This window comes from Schistocerca nitens, chromosome 1, assembly GCF_023898315.1.
Source record: "Schistocerca nitens isolate TAMUIC-IGC-003100 chromosome 1, iqSchNite1.1, whole genome shotgun sequence".
NCBI classification, from domain to species: Eukaryota; Metazoa; Arthropoda; class Insecta; order Orthoptera; family Acrididae; genus Schistocerca; species Schistocerca nitens.
In genome coordinates, this window is record NC_064614.1 from 703,754,442 (window position 1) to 703,775,329 (window position 20,888).

At 38.4% G+C, this 20,888-nt stretch overlaps 1 protein-coding gene and 1 long non-coding RNA gene across 2 annotated transcripts in view; one reads left to right on the forward strand and one right to left on the reverse strand.

The window, feature by feature from the left end:
- The window catches only part of LOC126259651 (uncharacterized), a 28,232-nt gene extending 21,229 nt beyond the window's left edge, over positions 1-7,003 (reverse strand). Inside the window, exons 1-2 of the long non-coding RNA XR_007546547.1 lie at positions 6,709-7,003; positions 6,359-6,579 (exon numbers count right to left, since the gene is read on the reverse strand). This is a non-coding gene — a long non-coding RNA (uncharacterized LOC126259651). The remainder of the gene's footprint in view (positions 1-6,358; positions 6,580-6,708) is intronic.
- The window catches only part of LOC126259641 (splicing factor 3A subunit 3), an 84,377-nt gene that overhangs the window by 41,435 nt on the left and 22,054 nt on the right, over positions 1-20,888 (forward strand). The window contains exons 5-9 of the mRNA XM_049956575.1: positions 6,785-6,876; positions 6,999-7,220; positions 7,475-7,611; positions 8,605-8,760; positions 16,664-16,847. Of these exons, the coding sequence (XP_049812532.1) occupies positions 6,785-6,876; positions 6,999-7,220; positions 7,475-7,611; positions 8,605-8,760; positions 16,664-16,847 (791 nt within the window). The remainder of the gene's footprint in view (positions 1-6,784; positions 6,877-6,998; positions 7,221-7,474; positions 7,612-8,604; positions 8,761-16,663; positions 16,848-20,888) is intronic.

Here is a 20,888-nt window from a genome sequence, read left to right on the forward strand (position 1 = left end):
AGTACAGTGCTGACGAGCAAGTTGTTTCGTACGCACTATACCCCAATGTCCGTGGTGAAGATGTCGTAAGACAGAGGACTGTAACGAACGTGGGACCACGACTCGGGACTGATCATTATCAGAACGCAACAACAAAACACCACGTCGTACAAAAAGTCTCTCCCTGTGAGCAAAAAATCGGCGAACCAGTGGATCCTCGATCCGTGACTTGGACAAGGGCCATTGCGTAGCAACAAAACGCAAAACAGTAGCAAGGACAGGGTCAGCAGCTGTGGCTGTAGCGACACGACGAAAATCAATCGGAAACGATTCGACCACGTCAGCGGTTTCCGCATCAATGAACATGCAAGCAAGTTCGGAAGAATCGAATGCTTTATCCGCGGCAACAGGCAAACGGGACAACGCATCAGCGTTTCCGTGCTTAGCAGTGGACCGATACAAGATATCGTAGCGGTACTGCGAGAGGAAAAGAGACCAGCGAATGAATTTCTGCGCCGTACGCGGAGGTACCGGCTTGTTCGGATGAAAAAGCGATGTCAAAGGTTTGTGGTCCGTGATGATGGTAAAGTGACGACCATACAAGAAATCGTGAAACTTAGTAACACCAAACATGAAAGCTAAAGCCTCTTTCTCCATCTGTGAATAATTTCTTTGCGCAGATGAGAGCAATTTTGACGCAAAGGCAATAGGGCGATCATGTGATCCATCTTTGTGCGCAAGCACAGCACCAATCCCGAAATCCGATGCATCTACCATCAACAAAAGGGGTTTCTGGGGATTGAATGGCGTAAGGCAAGTATTTGAAAGTAACGCCGATTTCAACTGGCAAAAGGCGCGTTCGCATTCCGTCGTCCAGACGAACGGAACACCTGTACGGCGTAAGCGATGAAGCGGAGCTGAAATGGAAGAAGCATTGCGCAGAAATTTATGATAATAATTTATTTTACCCAGCACACTCTGTAGTTGCTTCAAGTTCTGCGGTGAAGGCAAATCCAGTATGGCACGGAGGTGCTCTGGACTCGGATGGATGCCCTGGGCATTTATTACATGGCCCAGGTAGGGTAAATCCCGAGCAAAAAACACACATTTGTCCTTCCTCAAGCGAAGACCATTTTGTCGCAAGACCTGAAATAATGTTCGGAGATTTTGCAAATGTTCGGCTTCTGTCTTTCCGGAGATCACAATATCGTCCAGATAGTTCGCAGCAGTAGGGACCGACGCACAAACAGTTTGTAAATATTGCTGAAACAAGGCAGGGGCGGATGCAGACCCGAAAGGCAGTCTGTTGAAGTGATACAAGCCAAGATGCGTGTTAACCACCAAGACGCGCTGGGATTCCTCGTCCACTGGTATTTGCAAGTACGCATCGGCTAGGTCCAACTTTGAAAAATATGTTCCCAGGCACAGTTTGTCAAAAAGATCTTCCGGGCGGGGCAAAGGAAAAGTTGCAGTCACAAGTTGTGGATTCACAGTTGCCTTGAAGTCCACACAAAGTCTCAATTTTCCGGAAGGTTTTGGCAAAATTACTAAGGGTGAGGCCCAGAGAGAAGCCTGCACACGTTCAATTACACCTTGAGATTCTAAATCGTGTAATGTTCTTGCGACCTCATCACGCAATGCGTGGGGAACATTGCGCGCTCTGAAAAATTTCGGTTGCGCGTTGGCTTTTAGTTCCAAATGTGCTGCATAGTTCTTAGCGCAACCAAGGCCCGGTGCAAAAATGTCTGCAAATTCTTCACAAAGACGAGAAACACTGGCGGAAGGCACAGTCTGAATCACTGAGAGGACCTGATTTACTATAGACAAATTAAACAACTGAAATAAATCTAAACCAAACAAGTTCACTGCAGTAGAAGAACGAAGAACGTAAAATGACACAAGTTTTGTTTGTCCCTTGTATGTTGCAAGAAGGCTGCACTGTCCTAACACTGGTATTTTCTGGCCTGAGTAACTATTGAGCTGAACATTTGCGGCACGCAACGGAGGTTTGCCCAGTTGGTTGTACGTGTCGTGATTGAGCAATGAAACTGCAGCTCCGGTATCGAGCTGGAATGGTATCACTTTGCCTGCAAAGTCTAAGTCTACAAAAAGTTTATTGTCCTGCTGACGACAAAAGCGACTGTGTTGTGCAACTGGAACAGACACTGGGACAGAATCGACGTCGACGCACACTTTTTGTGGAATGAACACAGTCACCGGACGGGGTGGAATGAACGACATGAATATCCATGGGCGAAGGTGCACGAGCCTGAGTTTCTTTGGTTCGATTCCGGCGCGAAGCAAAGGGCCTGGAATTGGTGTGAGTGTCTGATCTGAGCTTTTTCTGGCAAACACTTTGGACATGTCCTTTCTTATGACAGTAAAAGCAAATAGCTTGGCGTGATGGGCAATTTTCACGCGAATGTCTAGTTGCACACCGCGGGCATGATTTCACTGCATTAGCTTGCTTACGCGGCGCACGTGTTTGCGAGCTAGGCTGCCGCTGCGCTGACGGGCGCGAGGGCCGCCTAGCGTCCCGTGCAGTGGGCCCGGCGGGCCGTTGAATGTGACACACTGCTGGCGAAGTTTCAAACGAGGCCTGAGCAAAGTCAAGTGTGTCTTGCCTGTCCAATATGTCTATCACTTGTTGAAGGGAGGGATTAACTAGTTTCAAAATCTGTTCCCGTATGCGAACATCAGAAACGTTCTGTGCAATGGCATCACGCACCATAGTATCTGAATAAGGAAGTCCACATTCGCATTCAAACGCACACTCCCTAGTAAGTCCTTGCAATGTTGCAACCCACTCCCTATTAGTCTGACCGGCCGTACGTTTTGTACGAAAGAACGTATACCTTTTTGCAACGACATTTACTGTTTCCTTGAAATAGGCATCTAAAGCAGACAAAATTTCATCGTAGGACAGAGTTGCTACGTCGCGTCGGGGAAACAACTTCACTATCACTCGGTAGGTGGACACACCGACACAAGAAAGCAAAAACGGCTGCCGCTCATTACCTTGAATTCTGTAGGCTGCTAGGTGGAAGTCGAACTGACGGGACCACTCGTGCCATGACTCGTGGGTGGCATCAAAGGGTCTGAATTGAGGTGCAACAGCATGTTGTGGCGGCGGTAGCGATGAGGCGGCGGCGGCCGCATCGGTGTGCAGCGCACGTTGACCTTGGACGAGCTGTCCAAGAGCATCCAATAACGCCTGCGTCTGCTGATTCAGCAAGCGATAAAATTCGGACAGTACATCTGGAGATTGTGGCGAAGCCATGACACAAAGAAATTAGGGCAAAGTAAAACACAAGACCCTTTGTAGACTCGTCGCCATGTTATGTGTCGGCAGCTGGGCCAACACCTTGTAGATAGAGGTGGCTTAAAGGGCATGCGAGACTAACGCAGATGGGCGTGAAGTACTGGAACAGGATACGTAATTAATGCTATGAAGAAAAGAACGGAGCTTCTCATATACTTATCTTTAATGTCTTCTTGTACATCTCTATGGTGAACACAAGTGAGACTCTAATTACAATCACTGTAAGGCTAATGGCGCCTTGCTAGTTCGTAGCCATTAACTTAGCTGAAGGCTATTCTGTCTCTCGGCTAATGAGAGAGAAAGGCTTCGTACGTCTAGTCGCTAGCTCTGTCGTCCGTACAACTGGGGCTGAGTTCGAGTCAGTCTCTCGAGACCTGCCTTGTGGTGGCGCTAGGTTTGCGATCACACAGTGGCGACACGCGGGTCCGACATGTACTACAGGACCGCGGCCGATTTAAGCTACCACCTAGCATGTGTGGTGTCTGGCTGTGACACCACATTTGTATTTAGTGATTTTGCTGTTTCCTTATGTCCTATTTCCTCTTCATTTACAGTTCACATGTAAAATGAAAACGAAACAGATTTCTGTTGCCGTGAGCTATCAGATGAATTGAAATATGTTCACATAATTACAGAAGGTTGTTATTAGTTTGTTTTCTGATTTTATTTTATTTCCACATTTTTGGCAGTCAAGCGTTAATCGCCTTGCACAGCAATGATGTTATTTTTGTTGGTTTGCTCAATAAATATGGCTTTTATTAATCTTTTCAACAGATGCAGTCAATTTATAAGAAACAAAGTGTTTAATTCCACACTATTGGCTAGTTTCAGCTGTTCACTGAATTTCAAGTGCACATTTTTATCTTCTGGGATGTATGGCATTATGCCATAATAAGGAATCAAATAAGAGACAATATAGTACTGGTACTCCAAGAAGCGCACTGAAAAACTTAGTATCAGGTTGGGACCTACTTCATTGTGAATCTGGACATACAAATGTGTCCTTTAAGCTGAATTATGCATTTTAGTATGGTTTACGAGATTCCTATGCACTTGGAGTATCCTTTGGTGTCCTATTTCTTTTATTACATCATGTAAGATCTCTTAATACTGTATGTGTGCAAACATATGGGTTTCCTACATCATCGTAGCTGCCCAGGCACAGTAACGCCTGTTTTCTGGTAGTCTCTGGCAGCTGCTGAAACGAACCCATGTCTAAGAGGTCGTGGGAAAATATTGCAAATGGTTCTTTGAAAAGCGTTATTATTTTCAAAGGAAATTTTCGTTTATGCAGGATGAACTATGTTATGTGTGAGAATGTGCAATGAATTTCTTAAAGCACAGGGCATTTGACTCTCATATTAAACTTAACACTTTCAGGACTAGTCGCTTAGAATAATTTTAAACCCAGAAGACCAGACATTAATGTCATTGTTTAAAATTTTACTGTTTGTGTGTGTGTGTGTGTGTGTGTGTGTGTGTGTGTGTGTGTTTCCGCTTATTATACACCCGGTGCAAAGTCCAAAAAGTGTCCAAATGGCTCCAAGCACTATGGGACTTAACATCTGAGGTCATCAGTCCCCTAGACTTAGAACTAATTAAACCTAACTAACCTAAGGACATCACACACAGCCATTCCCGAGGCAGGATTCGAACCTGCGACCGTAGCAGCAGCGCGGTTCCGGACTGAAGCGCCTAGAACCGCTCGGGTGCAAAGTCAATTACATATGTTATAACAGGAGTGAAGTTAGAACAGAACCTCATTGAACACACTAATTTTGCTCCATTCTGAGTTTAGTTTTATTCCTGCAGTGCAGTTGGCCACTGTAACGCTCTGCTTCCTATTATGAAGAGACTACTCTATCCATGCAAGAAAGTTGCCATTAAAGAAGTAACATTTTAGATTCCCAAGCTGAATTGTATGGACTACACAATCAAAGGCCTCGGCAACTCAAAATATGCCGTCAGGATATTTTCTGTTGTTTAGTGCTGACAGGAATTAATGTCTGAGATAATATTTTTAGAACATAACTGAAAGGTAGTTAGATAGGTATACTGTGAAAAGAGTGTAATCATAGGCTCCTTTCTTAGTTTTTTAATAGTGTGTGTGTTAGATGTAGTTTTCATCTCTTCATTTTATTGTGGGTCTAACGTCAGCACATTTATGTTGATAATGAAAAATCCCTTTAAATTATAAATTCATTGCAAAGATGACTCAAGGTAGGTCATAGTGAGTCAGCACTAAAATACAGTTTTCTGCTAGAAACACCCTCATGCCCAGAATGATTACTGCTTTTTAGTGAGATAATTGACTTTTGGTGGTGTAATTAATATTGACTGCAGAAAATCTTATACATTTGTATTTGATTGGTTAGAAGTTGCTGGAATAATTGTTACCACTGTTTGGCAGCAATCACTGTACTCACAAACCTACTACACCAAACAAGAGTCCTTTTTTTATATAACTTTCTGTTAAAAATATACATTGAAGAAAAAACATTAATGTAAAATTTTTTTATTTGGAATTTTCCAAAGATTTGCACAAAAACTTTCTGTGTTGAGATTAACTGCGAAAACTGGAAGTGATACTATTTGTATTGCAGACGTAATAAATGGGAGCATGCACGCCCGCGCGCGCGCGCGCATACACACACACACACACACACACACACACACACACCAGAGCAATTTTTTTCAGGCGGTGTTGCCCCACAGCTGTACAACCAGTTTCAGGTTTCAGTTGTCTGGCCATCATCACGTTCCTGTATACCAAATAAAATGATACAAAAGTAACATTACAGCCTTAAATTGTCATGGATCTGTTTACTGATGTAAATATTAACAAGAACAAGAACAACAACACACAAATGTAAGGGAATGTCACATACACACATTACAGTTTAAGTCGTGTTATTTTATTTGGTTTATAGGAACATGGTGATGCTTAGATGACTGAAACTGTTGTAATGTGTGTAAATAATACCAGCAGCTCAAGGCAGTGCTATGACTTTTTCAAATCCTGCAATTTGTTACATAAAGGAAAGCTAGGTATGGTACCTTACTCAGTTTTTTAAAACGTTGTGACAAGTTAACTGGTGTGCAGATAGGCGCATCTGATCATGGACCAACTCATAGCTTCATTTATCACATTTCCTGTTTATGCATTCTTGTTTTTGGCTTTTGGCCATCAAGCTTGAGTGCTGTCAATAGAAAACCTCGTCTTGGTCGACATTGTTGATAAAATGCTAGTAGCATCATCTCTGTCCATATCCAGCTTTCTGAAAGAGTAGAATAAAATAAAACATTTTGCTTCCTTAAAATAAATATTCATTTTTTGTTTAATACTATTTTGAATTGTAAAAAAATTTATTTTCTGCTTAATGTGAAAAATAAGTTTGTTGTTTTACCTAATATGGTGATTGTTATTCCTTTTTCCAAATGTCCTTCGCAGATTTAATACATTTCTCATGACTTACTTCACAGACATGGTTGAGTTTACAGATGAAGAAGGCTATGGAAAATATCTTGACCTTCATGAATGCTATGAGAAGTACGTCAATCTTAAGGGTATAGAGGTAAGTATGCAATTTTTCGTAAGTTGTTTCATGATTAACCATGATTTTTGTATTTTATGTCCGTGTGATGATACACAGCTAATGTAAGAAATGGATTTTTATAATTAAGATTTATATTTTAGAAAGTGGACTACATAACATACCTGACTACATTTGACCATCTTTTTGACATACCAAAAGATAGAAAAAATTCAGAGTATAGAAAGTACTTGGAATCATTGCTTGACTACCTCCATGACTATATTCAGCGAATTAAGCCATTGCTGGACATAAATGCTGAGATGGAAAATGTGCAGAAGCAATTTAATGCACAATGGGAAGCTGGAACCTTCCCTGGTTGGCCGGTAAGTCACTTCTTCAACAAACAAAACTGACTGTTTATTGAAAATTTGAATACAACAAAATAAAATATATTAATAAAAGAAAAATGAATAAAATGTGTGTCTCATACTCTTTCCTTTAAAAAATGTTTTGATTTCATTCTTGATATGATAAGGGTATAGTTTTTATGACCATTAATTTACTAATCTTTTTCATTCGACTGTAAATCAAAATTCATTCACCTGTTTTTAAAAATAGTCGTTCTCTTTGCTTTCAGAAAGAAACTGGAAGCGCTCTTACTCATGTTGGAGCTCATCTTGATCTCTCGGCTTTCTCATCCTGGGAAGAACTGGCTTCTCTAGGCTTGGATCGACTCAAATCTGCACTTATGGCTCTTGGACTGAAATGTGGAGGGTAAATATGCAACCATACTTGTCTGATAAAGTGTCTTTTTGTCTAGTTAACAATATGCAACCTTTGTCTTAATATTGTGCCACATTGTAACGCAGGTTGCATACCACATGAGTGATAAAATATTTTTGTCTGCTGGCTGCCAATGACAGTTTCATTCATGTAGTACTACATATTTCCTCTGATTTTTTACCATTTTCAAGTTTTGTCACAATGAAATGGAGGTTTAAATTTCATACCAATGTACATAACTGAATTTTCTGTTATTTAAGGCTAATACTTTGTGGTTGTGTGCATTGATAGTGATGATGTGCCTTCCAGTTCTAAAATGAGCAACCTGTGCTCTGTTATTTGGCTTGAACACCAGTGATGTAAATACATTTTTCATACTATTTTCAAAATGTTTCTCTTTATTTGCATATTTTACTCTCAAATATTTAACAATTACTTTCATGTCATTTTGGAATTTATTATATGTTTAATGCAAGCCAGAAGAATGTCTTTTGTCAAATCACTTTCTCCCCTCTTCCTCCTGCAGCTGCCATATTTTGGGATGCTCCTTTTTAAATAAATTACTATTTTTCAGAAATATTAGAAGGTGGGTTGTCTCTGTTTTTTCGTGTTATCAGATGCCGGAGCAGTTGAAGTTAGAAAAAATACGTATTTTAGTCTGTAGTCGCAGTTCTTTTATTTGGCCTACTGGTTGCTGGTTTGGGTACACCATATCGTCCTCACATCTTCCCCTGGCATGCAGTATTTGACACACCTGCTTGGGAAGCAGTATGGCACCTGCATGTCAGAGGCTTGTCTGAGGATGGTCCTGTGTACTGGAACCAGTCAGCAGTAGGCAAAATAAAAGATGGCATCTATAGACTGAAACATATATTTTTTTCTGGTTGTGTTTCCTGCTGTACCAAGTGACATTACATTGGGAATATGTAATTTAAACAGTTTCTATATTAAAAAATTTTACTTATTTTCTTGTACTTTTCACAGAACATTGGAAGAAAGGGCTCAGAGACTGTTCAGCACTAAAGGGAAAAAGTCATTAGATCCCAATTTGCTAGCCAAGAACAAACCAGGTAAAGCTGGTCGTGGCAAAGAAAGTGAAAGGCAGAGAGATATTGCTGCATTAGAAGCACAAGTTTACAGGTAATTTAATTATTTTATGTCTTATAATGTACTTTACTGTTCTGGAACAAAATATGTGCTAGAATCATATTACAATCCACTTTCATTGTGTTCTGTAGCTCACTATTTTAATATCACTTCTCTTTCTCTGTGGCTGTCAAATTGTGTAAAAATATTAATTTGTATTGTATAAAATAGGATTATATTTATGTTCACTTGTTTGTATGTTTGCTATGTAATGTGTTTAAACCCAAAAATAATACCCATTATAGTAAAATAATCCAACAACCAAACTGATACTTCATATATCTCGTGAATTGCTTTTATGTTTAACTTTTTTCCTCTATTTATTTTTTTCATTTTATTAGGCATAATACCGAAAAGTGCACAAGGCAGTTTGGACGTAATGCACTTTATATACTGCAAACACAAATGCAACATTTTTATATAGTTAATGTTGAAGTAGTGCAAGTCTTTGTGATTGATTGTATATGCAGATTACATAAAATTAAATGCCATAAGCAGATATGAGGACTATCCGGAAAATAACTTCTACTAGGCCATAAATAAATACTGCCATAGGTAAAAATATATATTGGAAATTTTTGAAAACTGAACCTTTGTATTGCTTGTCTGCATAATTTCCATTCAGATTTAAGCATTTGTCTTATCTGCTGATAAGTCAACTTATTCCCACTTCATAAAATTCTGACAGCATCTTGCACTTAGCCTAAGTGTTCAGAGTGAAGCACTATTTCTTGTGCATGAAGGGGTGGAAACCCTTGGAACAAAGTCTCTTCTGTAGGATGGATGTTCACAAATGTCCCATTTGAACTGATGTAACAGTTCTTGTGGCTGTCGAGCATTGTGTTACCAAGCATTGTTGTGCTGTAAAACGAAACCAATAGCCAAGATAACCAGGCCACTTGTTTTGAATGTCTATTCTATGTTTTTTTTTTAAATATTTCACAGTAGACTTCAGGATTGATTTGCTTCTACATTCCGTAAAATCAACAAACAAGGTTCCTTGAGTGCCCCAAAAATTGCTAGCCATAACTCCTCTGACTGACTGGGTTTGGCCTTGGTTCTGTTTAGAACAACTTTTTCTTCTGTATTGTAACAAATAAGAAAGCACAAAGAAGCAATCATCTGTTGAGTGTTGTGGTTCTCAAAAAGCGATTCAGAACTCAACAAGCACGGAACTAGTGGCTCTCAACTAGTTTAGTCATGATCACTTACAGATTGCTCTGGGAAATCTGAATAAAGCAGTTGAGACATATGGAACACAAGTTTTCATAAATTTTTATGTCAGTTTCAGTTCCAGTTGTTGCTGATTACAGACAGGCAGCAAATGCTATTGGCATCAGTATCATTCACATTCATCTGTCCACTCTTTAGAGTGGGAAATCTGGGAAAAAAGTAGGAATGTTTTTCATCCGGGAAAAACTTGGAAATTTTTTAGCATTCTGGGAATTTTTTATTGGTTTAGTTTTCAGTTGAGTTTCTGTATTTTGACTTGTAAAAAGTGATACTCTAACAAATAATTTTACTTTTGCCTTTTGCTGCAGAATAATACTGTGGCAATAAAACATAAACAAGAGAATAATACCAAAATAAGATTTAAGTTGCAAAGGAAATGCGCCATTTACAGCAAAAAAACACAGTGCACACACAAGCATATGCCGACAGCAAAATGTGTCGAGGGCTTTAGGAAGAGGACTATGCAATACTTTGTAACAACAAACTGCTTTCGATGAGTGTGATGTCACAACTTTTTACATTTCTAACAGGTCATGGGAAAATATTGTCAGTTGTTTGAGAAGCATTATTTTCAAAGTCAATTTTCTTTCATGCAAGATGAATTAATTGTGAGAACATGAGATTGATTTCTTACATAACTGAGCATTTGACTATCATTCAAAAGTTAGCACTTTGAGAACCAGCCACTTAGAAAAATTTCAGTCCCAGAAGAGCAGCCATTTACACCATGATTTAAAGTTTTATTGGCACTTTTGTGTTTGGTGCATAAAGGTAACACATTGTAAAAAAGAACAAGCTTCAAGGTAACTTTCTACACTGCTGTTTAAAATTTGTAGCATTAAAAGGATTGATAAGTTTTACACCTCTGAAGGAAAGTACATTGCCTCTTGTATGGAAAAAAACATCTGGAGTATAGTGTATTTTCATCTGGGAAAAACTGTATTTTCAACTGGGAAATGTGGGAAATAATCTGAGATTTTTTTTCCTTGTCCATGTATGTAGCGTGCTCTTAGACAAATTACACTATTGTAAGAAAATGAAAGCCCTACAGCCGTCCTTATGATCTTATTTATTATGTAGCTACCAGTTTGGGCACTTCAGTGCTCCATCGTCAGGCCTTTGTTGATGCTGAAGGGGTTGTCATGATCCATTTGTATGCTGCATCAGTGGCCAACATAACTGGTTTACACAGACTATCTATAAGTTTGCTGTCAGCACTCCAACCGTCAATTGGCAGTTGATGGTTGGAGTGCTGGCATCACAGTTGCAGATAGTCCGCGTAAACCAATTATGTTGGCCACTGATGCAGCATATATACGGATTGTGATAACCGCTTCAGCATTGACTAAGGTCTGAAGATGGCGCATTGAAGTGCTGAAACTGGTAGCTACATAATAAATTAGATCATAAGGATGGCTGTAGACGTTTTATTCTCTTACAGTAGTGAATGGCCATGGCCCCAAGAGTTCCAGTCAAAAGGATGGACATACAAAAAAAATTACACTATTGATGCATAGCAACTTCAATCATAACATTCGGGCTATATAAAATGCAAATTTCATGATGAATGTCAACAGCTCCTGGATTTTATGCCACTGAAAGTTGTTTTGCAAAGTAGATTTCACATTTGATGAAATTTTCCATTACGACACTACTATAGTCACATGAAAAATAATGTAGCGTTCTCGCTGTCACAGCTCTAAGCACAGTGATGTACTCCACAAGTCAGTGTAGAAACTATTCTGTTTCCTTCCCATTCTACCTGGAAATTGGCTTACTTCCTGGGTATCTCCAATATATAACAAAATAATAAATGTCAGGAACTATACTGTATAACGTAGTTGCAAATTCAATGAAAAGTGTGACAGTTTCTCAAAAAGGAGAATATACTGCAGATATACAAATCATAGCTGTCTTAAAACCTAAGAGAAGTGGCAGTCATTATTGTAAATTAGGTGAAGTATTGAGGAAACTTAGGTTTTACGTGTTCTGAAATAACATTGAGCATTGTATTTCACATCTGATTTTTTTTTTTCTGAGGACAGTATTGCTAATCGCATTTCAACCTTGTTTGCCAAAACCATCACAAACACAATTTATTGTTATGTTGTCTGCAGAAACATATTTCTAGTTTTATTTTCCTTAATTGTTTTGTCGTTTTTTATTATTTACACTGTGTTTCTTAATTTTTTTATTATTTACAATGTTTTTTCTTAAGAAAGTCACTGATGTGAAACTTCCGGGCTCATTAAAACTGCATGCTGGAAAGGGACTTGAAGTTTGAAAAGTAAGAAAGAGGTACTAATAGGAGTAAAGCTGTAGGGATGAACCATGATTCATACCTGGATAGCTCATTCCATAGAAAATTTGATCATGTAAGGCAAAGGTTCCAGGTTAAAGTCCCAGTCCTGCGCACAGTTTTAATCTTTCAGAGGGTTTTGATATTCGTTGTGGTGTCTCATTTCCTGTTTTCATCATCACATGTAACTCGAATAGACACTTGAAGAATCTTTGTTCTACATTGAAAGGGAGATTAAGAGCTAAAATTTGAGATTTATTTGGGTTTATAATGTGGAATAGATGTTACAGTTCCTAAGTGACAGGTAGCAACCACTAAACAAAATTGCCACTCCTTGAACAGTCATCACCACCAGCTAACAAAACTTTATCTGTTTAGGTTGCTTTGTCTGTTGCTGTATGCCATTTTTGGCACTTTTTCATTTTCCGTGTACAACTTTGTATGTTAATCATTGTAACTGTGTTGACATTAGTGATGTAATAGTGAAGCATTTGGAGATACATGGGGAGCAGATGTCACTTGTTTCTTCAATTAAAATTATAGCTTATCTGCACTGCTCCAAAAATATAGTGTAATAAATTTACTGATAATTAAGAATTTTGATGGACATGAGTGTTTCATTATTCTGCCTGTTCAGTAGTGGAGACAAACTTATTTTGTAAATACCATTTATGCCCTGGCTTACAAAGTAACTTGTTTGAAGTATTTATCCACCAAAACACAGTCTCCTGACATAGTAGGTGTTGTTTCTTTTATTTCCATTTAATCATTTATTGTTGGATTGTGACCAGAAAAGAAGGTAGTGCACTTTGCTTACTAATAAAAACATTAACGAAGGTGAGAAAATCAGCAAGTTCTAGTCTTTGTTGCTCCATAGTATTCTGTAAGAAGGTTTTGATGCATTTCAGCGATGAAAAACAATGTTCTTCTTCTGATGTGATCATGGTAATTATAATTATTCTTTCAACAGTTTCACAAGTTCATTCAGTGTATCAGAAATATTATAGTCTAGCAAGCACAGAGCTGCACACATACTTTTGAATCCTTCTCTTCCATAAATAAGAGAGCTCTGTTCAAAGTTTCTTTGCTTCCAAAAAAAGAATAACATTCAGTACCAGCTCTGAAAGAAGTTTCTGGAAAGCTGGAAGATATAGTGGTGAATTTCTTTGTAGAAAGAGAGAGGCTGCAGCTAAGTGACCTCTAAACTTGAATCTTTCTTTCACCCTGGAACTTACATCATCACATACGTCTTTTGCCTCCCGTAGTAGATCACATTTCACTCCTCCATCTTCTGTTCTCACTCTTTTGTGATACTTATGCAATACTGTTGAATTTTTCATTTACACATTCACTGAAGTTTGTAATTTCATGCTCAAAAGCTGTCAACTGATATGCAGAAGTTGGGTCAGTATCCTTTTCTGTAGCTGATTATACAAAATATCCATGTGGATCATAATTTTATGAAAAAACGAGAGCCATAAAATGAACCCTTCATCCTCAAAATAGTTACTAAGCCGCAGGCTTGCAGGATGGTATTTTCATCACATATCCCCATTGGTTATATTATTCAAGCACTTGATAATATCTTCCCTATATTCAAAAACATTATTGACACTCTTTGACTGAAAATGCAAAAGAATAAGCACAGAACTTGGCAGCTGTTTTCATAATCATACCTGCCAAGTTTTCCGGTTTTCCCAGAAGACTTCTGGATTTTGGGGTAGTCTTCCAGTTTTCCGGATGAACATCATTTTTTTCCGGATTTTCAACTCCCGAGATTTTTCCTGCCCACTGTATTGATATCGCATTTCAGTTTTGACTTTCGATAATAGCTGCTATTATGAGATGAGAGTGTTTGAAATTTGATGGAAAGTCGAGCGACAATATTATTGTGTGATTTAGTGTTTTCGTGATGAGTTCAACTAAGAAGTGATATCATCAGTCTTTTAGGGATTCATATTCTGCTGAATTTCTGTGTATTATGCTATCATGGAAAGATAAAACATTCGTGTTCTGTTCCATGTGTTTGTGTGATATAAACATTGCTTACAGAGGAAGAACTGAATTAATAAATCATATTAAATCTGTTAAACACGTCTCCAATACAAAAATAAAGGATAGCAGTAGGAAAATAGATTCATTTTGCAGGTTGATGGCTCTGCTACTGTTGAGAGTGAGAACTTCACAGATGATTCCAAATGGGCTCGCTTGATGAGCATTCGTGTTCCTAAGTACAATAGGTTATCCATGCTAGTGCTTTCTATTTTGAATTTACTGCACAGCAGTGCTGAGTGTGAGCGGGTGTTCGGCTTGATGAAGAAGAATCACAATCAGTTTAGGTCCTCTGTGTCAAATGAAACTGTGTGATCCATTTCTGTTTTGAAAACAAGAATCAGTGGTCCAAGCTACATGAATAGTTTTTCTTCAGAATTTCTGAAGAAAGCTACTCATCTTCATCTCTCCTCTGCAACCTGTGATGGAATATAGTTGGTGTACTGTGAACTTGAGAAAATTTTGTAAATAAGTGTAAATAAATGTTCAGTTTAGTAGTTTTGACACTGTCGTTCATATTGTGGCTTGCAAGATCAAGAGCAGAAAAGCTCATTTTTGTGTAGTGTGTAAACTGTTCTCAATGTTAGGTGACAAAAAATTAACACTCATCAGCAAGTAACTTGTGTAAGTACCTAATTCAGAGTTCGAAAATGGTTATCTTAAACTGTAGCCTACTTTATATGTTTTAACATTATCTGTAATCTCTTTCTGTGTAGTCTTTCCTCGCTATGTTTGAACACCTTGCCACACATGCAAGTGTTAAATTTTTGCGATTTGGGATCTTCTGGATTTCTGTTTTTGAAAGTTGGCAGGTATGCGTAGTATTTCATTGAGAATTGCTATTCTTTGTGGAGATGCTGAAAAGAATCTGCTAAGTCCCTAAGTTTAGTGAAAAATATTCATAAATTTTTATTTATTGAAGCAGCTTGAAGCATAAACAGATGCAACTGGCGGGCACAACATTGAACGTATGAGGCATTGGAAAACTTTTCTTTGACAAGAAATCATATTCTGCATGACAAGCTACTTGTGACTGCTGCACCAGCATACATTTTTGTTGTTAGTTTGTGTGCACAACAGATTTATCTGTTGTGTTATGTATGTTGCCAGAAATGAGCATCATGATTTTCTAGTGTTGTAAAGTCCCAAACTCTGTCAGTTAGTCGTCCATGAATGATGTACCTGGATATTAGTACTATCTAGAAAACAAAGGCTGCATCACTTGTTTTGTCAGCTGTTACAGAAACAAACTCTGCACCCTGAATTTCTTTTCAAATTTCTTCTTGGCAGTCTTGAAGCATACAATGGAAGACTTCATACTACAAGGTTTTAAGGTGCCTTTGAAAATTGTTGATTTTTCTAAATGCAATTTTAATGCCAAGTCCAATTGTGCACTAAAATTAATCAAGGCACAAAAAAGTCCAGAATTGGAAGATGTTTCAGTCTCATTGTACCCTCTGAGGGCAAGTTCCAATGCACCACAAAAACAGATATGTAATAATTAGATTTAGTATGTACCTAGTATCGGTGTCTTTTTGTTAGTGTAATGCCACTGACCTTCTGTACCTCTTTCAAATGGATAGATATATTTATACCGCCTATAGTAGCCAGATTCAAAATTTTATTGAAATGAACTGAAGAAAGATTTGTCTTGGAAGTGTATAATATACATGAAAGTTCTTATCCAAATAATAAACAAGGAAAATTTTTGAAATCACAACCATACAGCCATCACTGTTACTATACAATTTGCAGTAGACTTTTTTTTACTGAATTGACGACTTTTCATTTTAACTTGTTTGTGAAATTCTAACTAGCCTCTTGATTTCTAATTTTTCTTCAAAGTTGGGTAAACTAAAAGGTTCAGAGAGCAAGGAAATTACCAGATTCATTATTTAATGTGTTCACGTGTCACTCGAGCCTCAAAATTCATTCAGTTGCAGACACAACACACAGGAAATATTTACATTGCTTGTAGGTACATGTTGTTAAGTACTCTGCATACCCTGTCCCCTCCCGAGACACCTTGGTCCACATTTGCAAGTACAGTGCAACCCCAAGTCACTGTTGGCACATTTCCATCAGACTCGGCTGTGTTCTGCACTAGCTCCCCACTTGTATATAAGGCTCAAAAAGCAAACACATTTTAACAAAATGTTTCATGGGGGTAGCGCAAACCTCCAAATGTATATAGGAGCGGCCCTGGACCAAATTATAGTGTTTCTGATTGTAAATGCTATTATTAAAAATGTGCTCATCTCAGGATGCTTTCATTACTTAAATAAGGTTACCAATATTTCTTTGTCTCCTCAGGTTCACAGAGTTAGTTTCTGAACAACGAAATGCTACAAAAGAAAATGTTCAGCGCAAACAAGCTCGCACAGAAGGAGAACGTGATGATTCTGATGCAGAAGCAAGTGCAAGTGAATCTGAGGATGAGGATGATACTGATGTACCATACAATCCTAAGAATTTGCCACTGGGATGGGATGGAAAGGTGAGTAATTTCTAATTGGCATTCAAACATTTCAGCAAGTCAGTCTTCTGCCGTTAATCCCTTTTCTGGAATTGAACTGTCTTCTGAAAGCTGCAGTTAAATAATTTTTGGTAAATGTTTACACATTTATTAAGCATAGGAGATTTGATGATAGCCCAGTAAAATGCTGTCTTTGTTTGTGATATATCAAATTAACTATTGGAAATCTTTGTAATTTCAAGATTTTGGCACTTTACTAACAGAATCCTTTTGGCAAAGAGGTAGTCCTAAGCGGAGAAAAACTAGTGGCAATGATTGGTGATTCAAGACAAAGCAAATGGAGCAAAACCCTGAAAATAATGGATATGACTCAGAACAGCAAAGTATCCTGGAAGTTAGAAAACTTAACTGTACAATAGTCAAACAACTCCCTGCAGCAATACCCAGTCAAATTGGCCACCAATTCCTATGAAATGGAAAATCCAACAATAAATACCAGAAAATAAAAATTATCTTACCATAGCAAAGAATCAAACTAGTTCAAAATGTCATTTACTGTAAAAGAATCTAATCATGAGCTGAATTCAATGAAAAATAGGATACCAGCTGTAGTTGATGATATACACAACGAACAGGTCCTTGGCCCTAGTGTTAAACAATGGATTTTACAGCTCTTTAACCACTGCCTAAAAAGTTCAAGATCTCAAAGATGTTGAAGAAATAAAATGTAGCATTATTGAAAACTGGAAAGATTCAAGTAAACCAAAAAACTACTGCCCAGTAGCATTCCTACGCCATGTGTGTAAGCTGTATGAATGTACGATATTAAATTGCTTATTGTCACAGACTGAAAGCTTATTCTCCAACAGGGATTCAGACCGTGAATGTTATGCAGCAGTCAAATCCTGTCCCTTTCAGAACACACAGAGAATGGGTTTGAAAACAAACAAATATCAGGTATAACTCTGGTAGACTTAAGTACTGCATATGACATCATCAGCCATAGGATACTAAGGAAAACTGCACAACTCATTTAAGGACCATCATCTACAAAAATTATTGACACTGTTACAGAATTCTGGAGGGTAGGAAAAGTCAATGGCATCGACAAAAGTACGGTCTCACCTGTGGCAATGTCTTGGCACCCCACCCCCCTTTTATTTAATTTAGGGCCAGCCAAGATTTTGGCCCATGGGCCATGCACGGGGACAAGTGCCAAAGCACTCAGCCTCGCTACACATTTCCCCGACTGCCATGACACGTTGTCTGAGCACAGGGAGTGGGACGAGGGAAAACTGCCAACATGCCACATGCACGTCATATTTCACATTTCTCAACAATGTAGGTCACAAACAAAGCAAATTAACAGTATTATTTAATTATTTTTGGCATGCTGAAGACATAATATGTTACAAACTGCTGACATATGGATAGATGCAGGATATTTCAAAGAATTTTGTGCTCAAGTTGCTACATATTTATGACTGACTTAGTTTCATAACCAAAAAAGTATTTTTCTCACAAATATGTTGATTGAAATATTGTAGCACTTTTGTAACCTCATTATGGAGATGTGGAAACCTGAGGAAAGCAATGAGGGCATCCTGGACAGTTTTAATGTAAAAAGATTTGTTGTAACTGGAATTACCTTGCAAATCAATCAGTTACATCCACACCCGCACAGGGGCACTTTCAACTGAAATGGCAAACAGTCTCAGAAACAGATGTAAGATTGACAGTGTCCTCAAAATCTGTATAAAACTATCATTATAATTCTTTCCAGGCCACAATTAATGTTTCAAACTTCGCATTTTGTTCAGCACGAGTGAGCTTAGGGAACTGGACCGTTTTTGTCAGAATGTGTCCCTTCTACAACATTTTTTCATTTTAAGTGCATCCCCTTCAAATCAGAAATAAGTTTGCAATTCTTCCTGTGGGAAGTGTGCAGTCAAGTTCACTTAAAATGTGACGTCTGCACTTCATTCCAGATGTTCTTGCTCTCCTTTTCCTAGATAAATTGAGCAGTAGCGAGTTTTAAATTGAAAAGTCATTCCCGACATCTCTTTGAATTAACCTTCATACTTTGCAGTAACATTAGAATTCTCCATACTCTTTGTTCAATTGCATTGAAAACTGTTAGAAGTGACAATCGAATAATGTGTGTGGGTTTAGAAATTTTACTATTTGTACCATCAATTTTTTCACGTGCTCCAGACCTACAAATTTAGCACAAAGTGCTTTTCGATGTACAAAAGGATGAATCCCATCTGTCGATATTTGTAATTTTTTGCTCTTTCATTGTCAACTAAATCTTTAAATTCTTCTTGCATGGTATTGTGATGTTACTTCATAGCAGATATGCACTACCTGTCACTTATGTGAATTGAGAATCCTCATTCCTCTCTTCTGTCATTCCCATTCATTTTAAAGGATTCCAATGATAGATCATTAGACTGGCTCCTTTGTGCAAACAGCCACTGGACCAGTGAATGTGCTTCATACTACAAACAAATAGTGAAGATTAAACAGCGCTGACATCACAATTCTGCTGCACTAAAGAGACTTCTACCGACTGGAAAATGCCAATGCCACACCGCATCGCTAAGTAAATGTTGTGCTGTTCCAAGTACTTCCGAGAAGGACCAAGCAAACCCAAATGATAGACTGGGCTTGGCACACCCGTGGCTCACACACGCTGCATGCATGAAGTTTGGCATCCCATTGCCAGCCCTGATTTAATCTATACACAAATGATCAGCCAACATCAGACCATACTACTGATCTTTTGCATGCCAATAATATATTACTGCACAAAGAAAGAGCTTTAGGAAGTAGAAGGGAAACTGGAAAACTTGTTAGACAACATATCTGACCATTACCCAAGACAACTCCCTCAAAACAAACCCCTCAAAGTCAAAAGTAGCATTTTCCACCTTTTCTCAAAACAGGCAAACAAAAAGATGGTCCAGGTCTGCACATGCCAAAAAAGACAATAAAATCTAAATGACACATGGAGGTTAGCAACAGGGTGCAAGAAACCCGCACCGCTTCGGAAGCTTTGTAAAATGGCTGGATTCTCAGATCCTGAATCCCGAATGATTACACGTGAGTGGACAGAAAAATTTGGACAGACTTCTGATGAGCACCACCCCCTAGACAGCGCTTTAGTTGGACCTGGAGACTTAAATCCTTCAAGAATTTCCTTAGTACTGAGCTAAATGAGTCTCTAAAGGACTACCTTGCCTCACAAGGGAGGCCCAGTGCCGATACATCAAGCCAGAAGATTTGGAGAACACTGAATCACATCAGAACTGTTGTACCACCAGTCAGAAGAAATGTAATTAGATGGGGCCACAGAGGTGGAGCAGACAACAATTATGACTGCGTTGAAGTCCAGGACATGGAACATCTACAGCATCCCTAGTACCCCGCGGGATGTACCTTTACAATCTATGACTTGACAAGAAACAGACACTGGACATGGCTCCATAATGGCCAGAAAAACTTTAAAAGAAATTTTCTGGACACAAAGAAGGAAAGTAAAGTAGGACAGAAAGGAGGTCAGCATTGGTTGTACTATCATCTGTATCTTATTGCAGATCTAGATTTCAGCTAACAGTGCAGCTAAAATCAGTGTTATAGGTAGTCATGTAGACTCAGCATAGTTATAATGACACACATAACAATATAACTTTGGCATGTACGAGTATCGATCAGACTCAAAATTGATTAATTGTTTTGTGTGACAGAGCTGTACAATTTAGTTCTCTTTCAAACCATTTATTGTACAGTAAAGAAGTATTTTGCTCATGTGTAGATGCATTGAAATTGAATGACATCATTTCTGCTTTGAATCATGCAAAGATTACATGCCATGTTAAGGCCTAGAAATAGGTTAGTAATAATGTTCTTGATGGTAATATTCAATAGCTGTTATCAATGACATGAGTAATGTTATACGTAAATTTGTATTATTTTCATATAGGTTGAAATCAGTCACCTTGGGACAGAGATAATGCACACACCAGCAAAAGTTTTGCACCATCCAGACATGTCATGCAG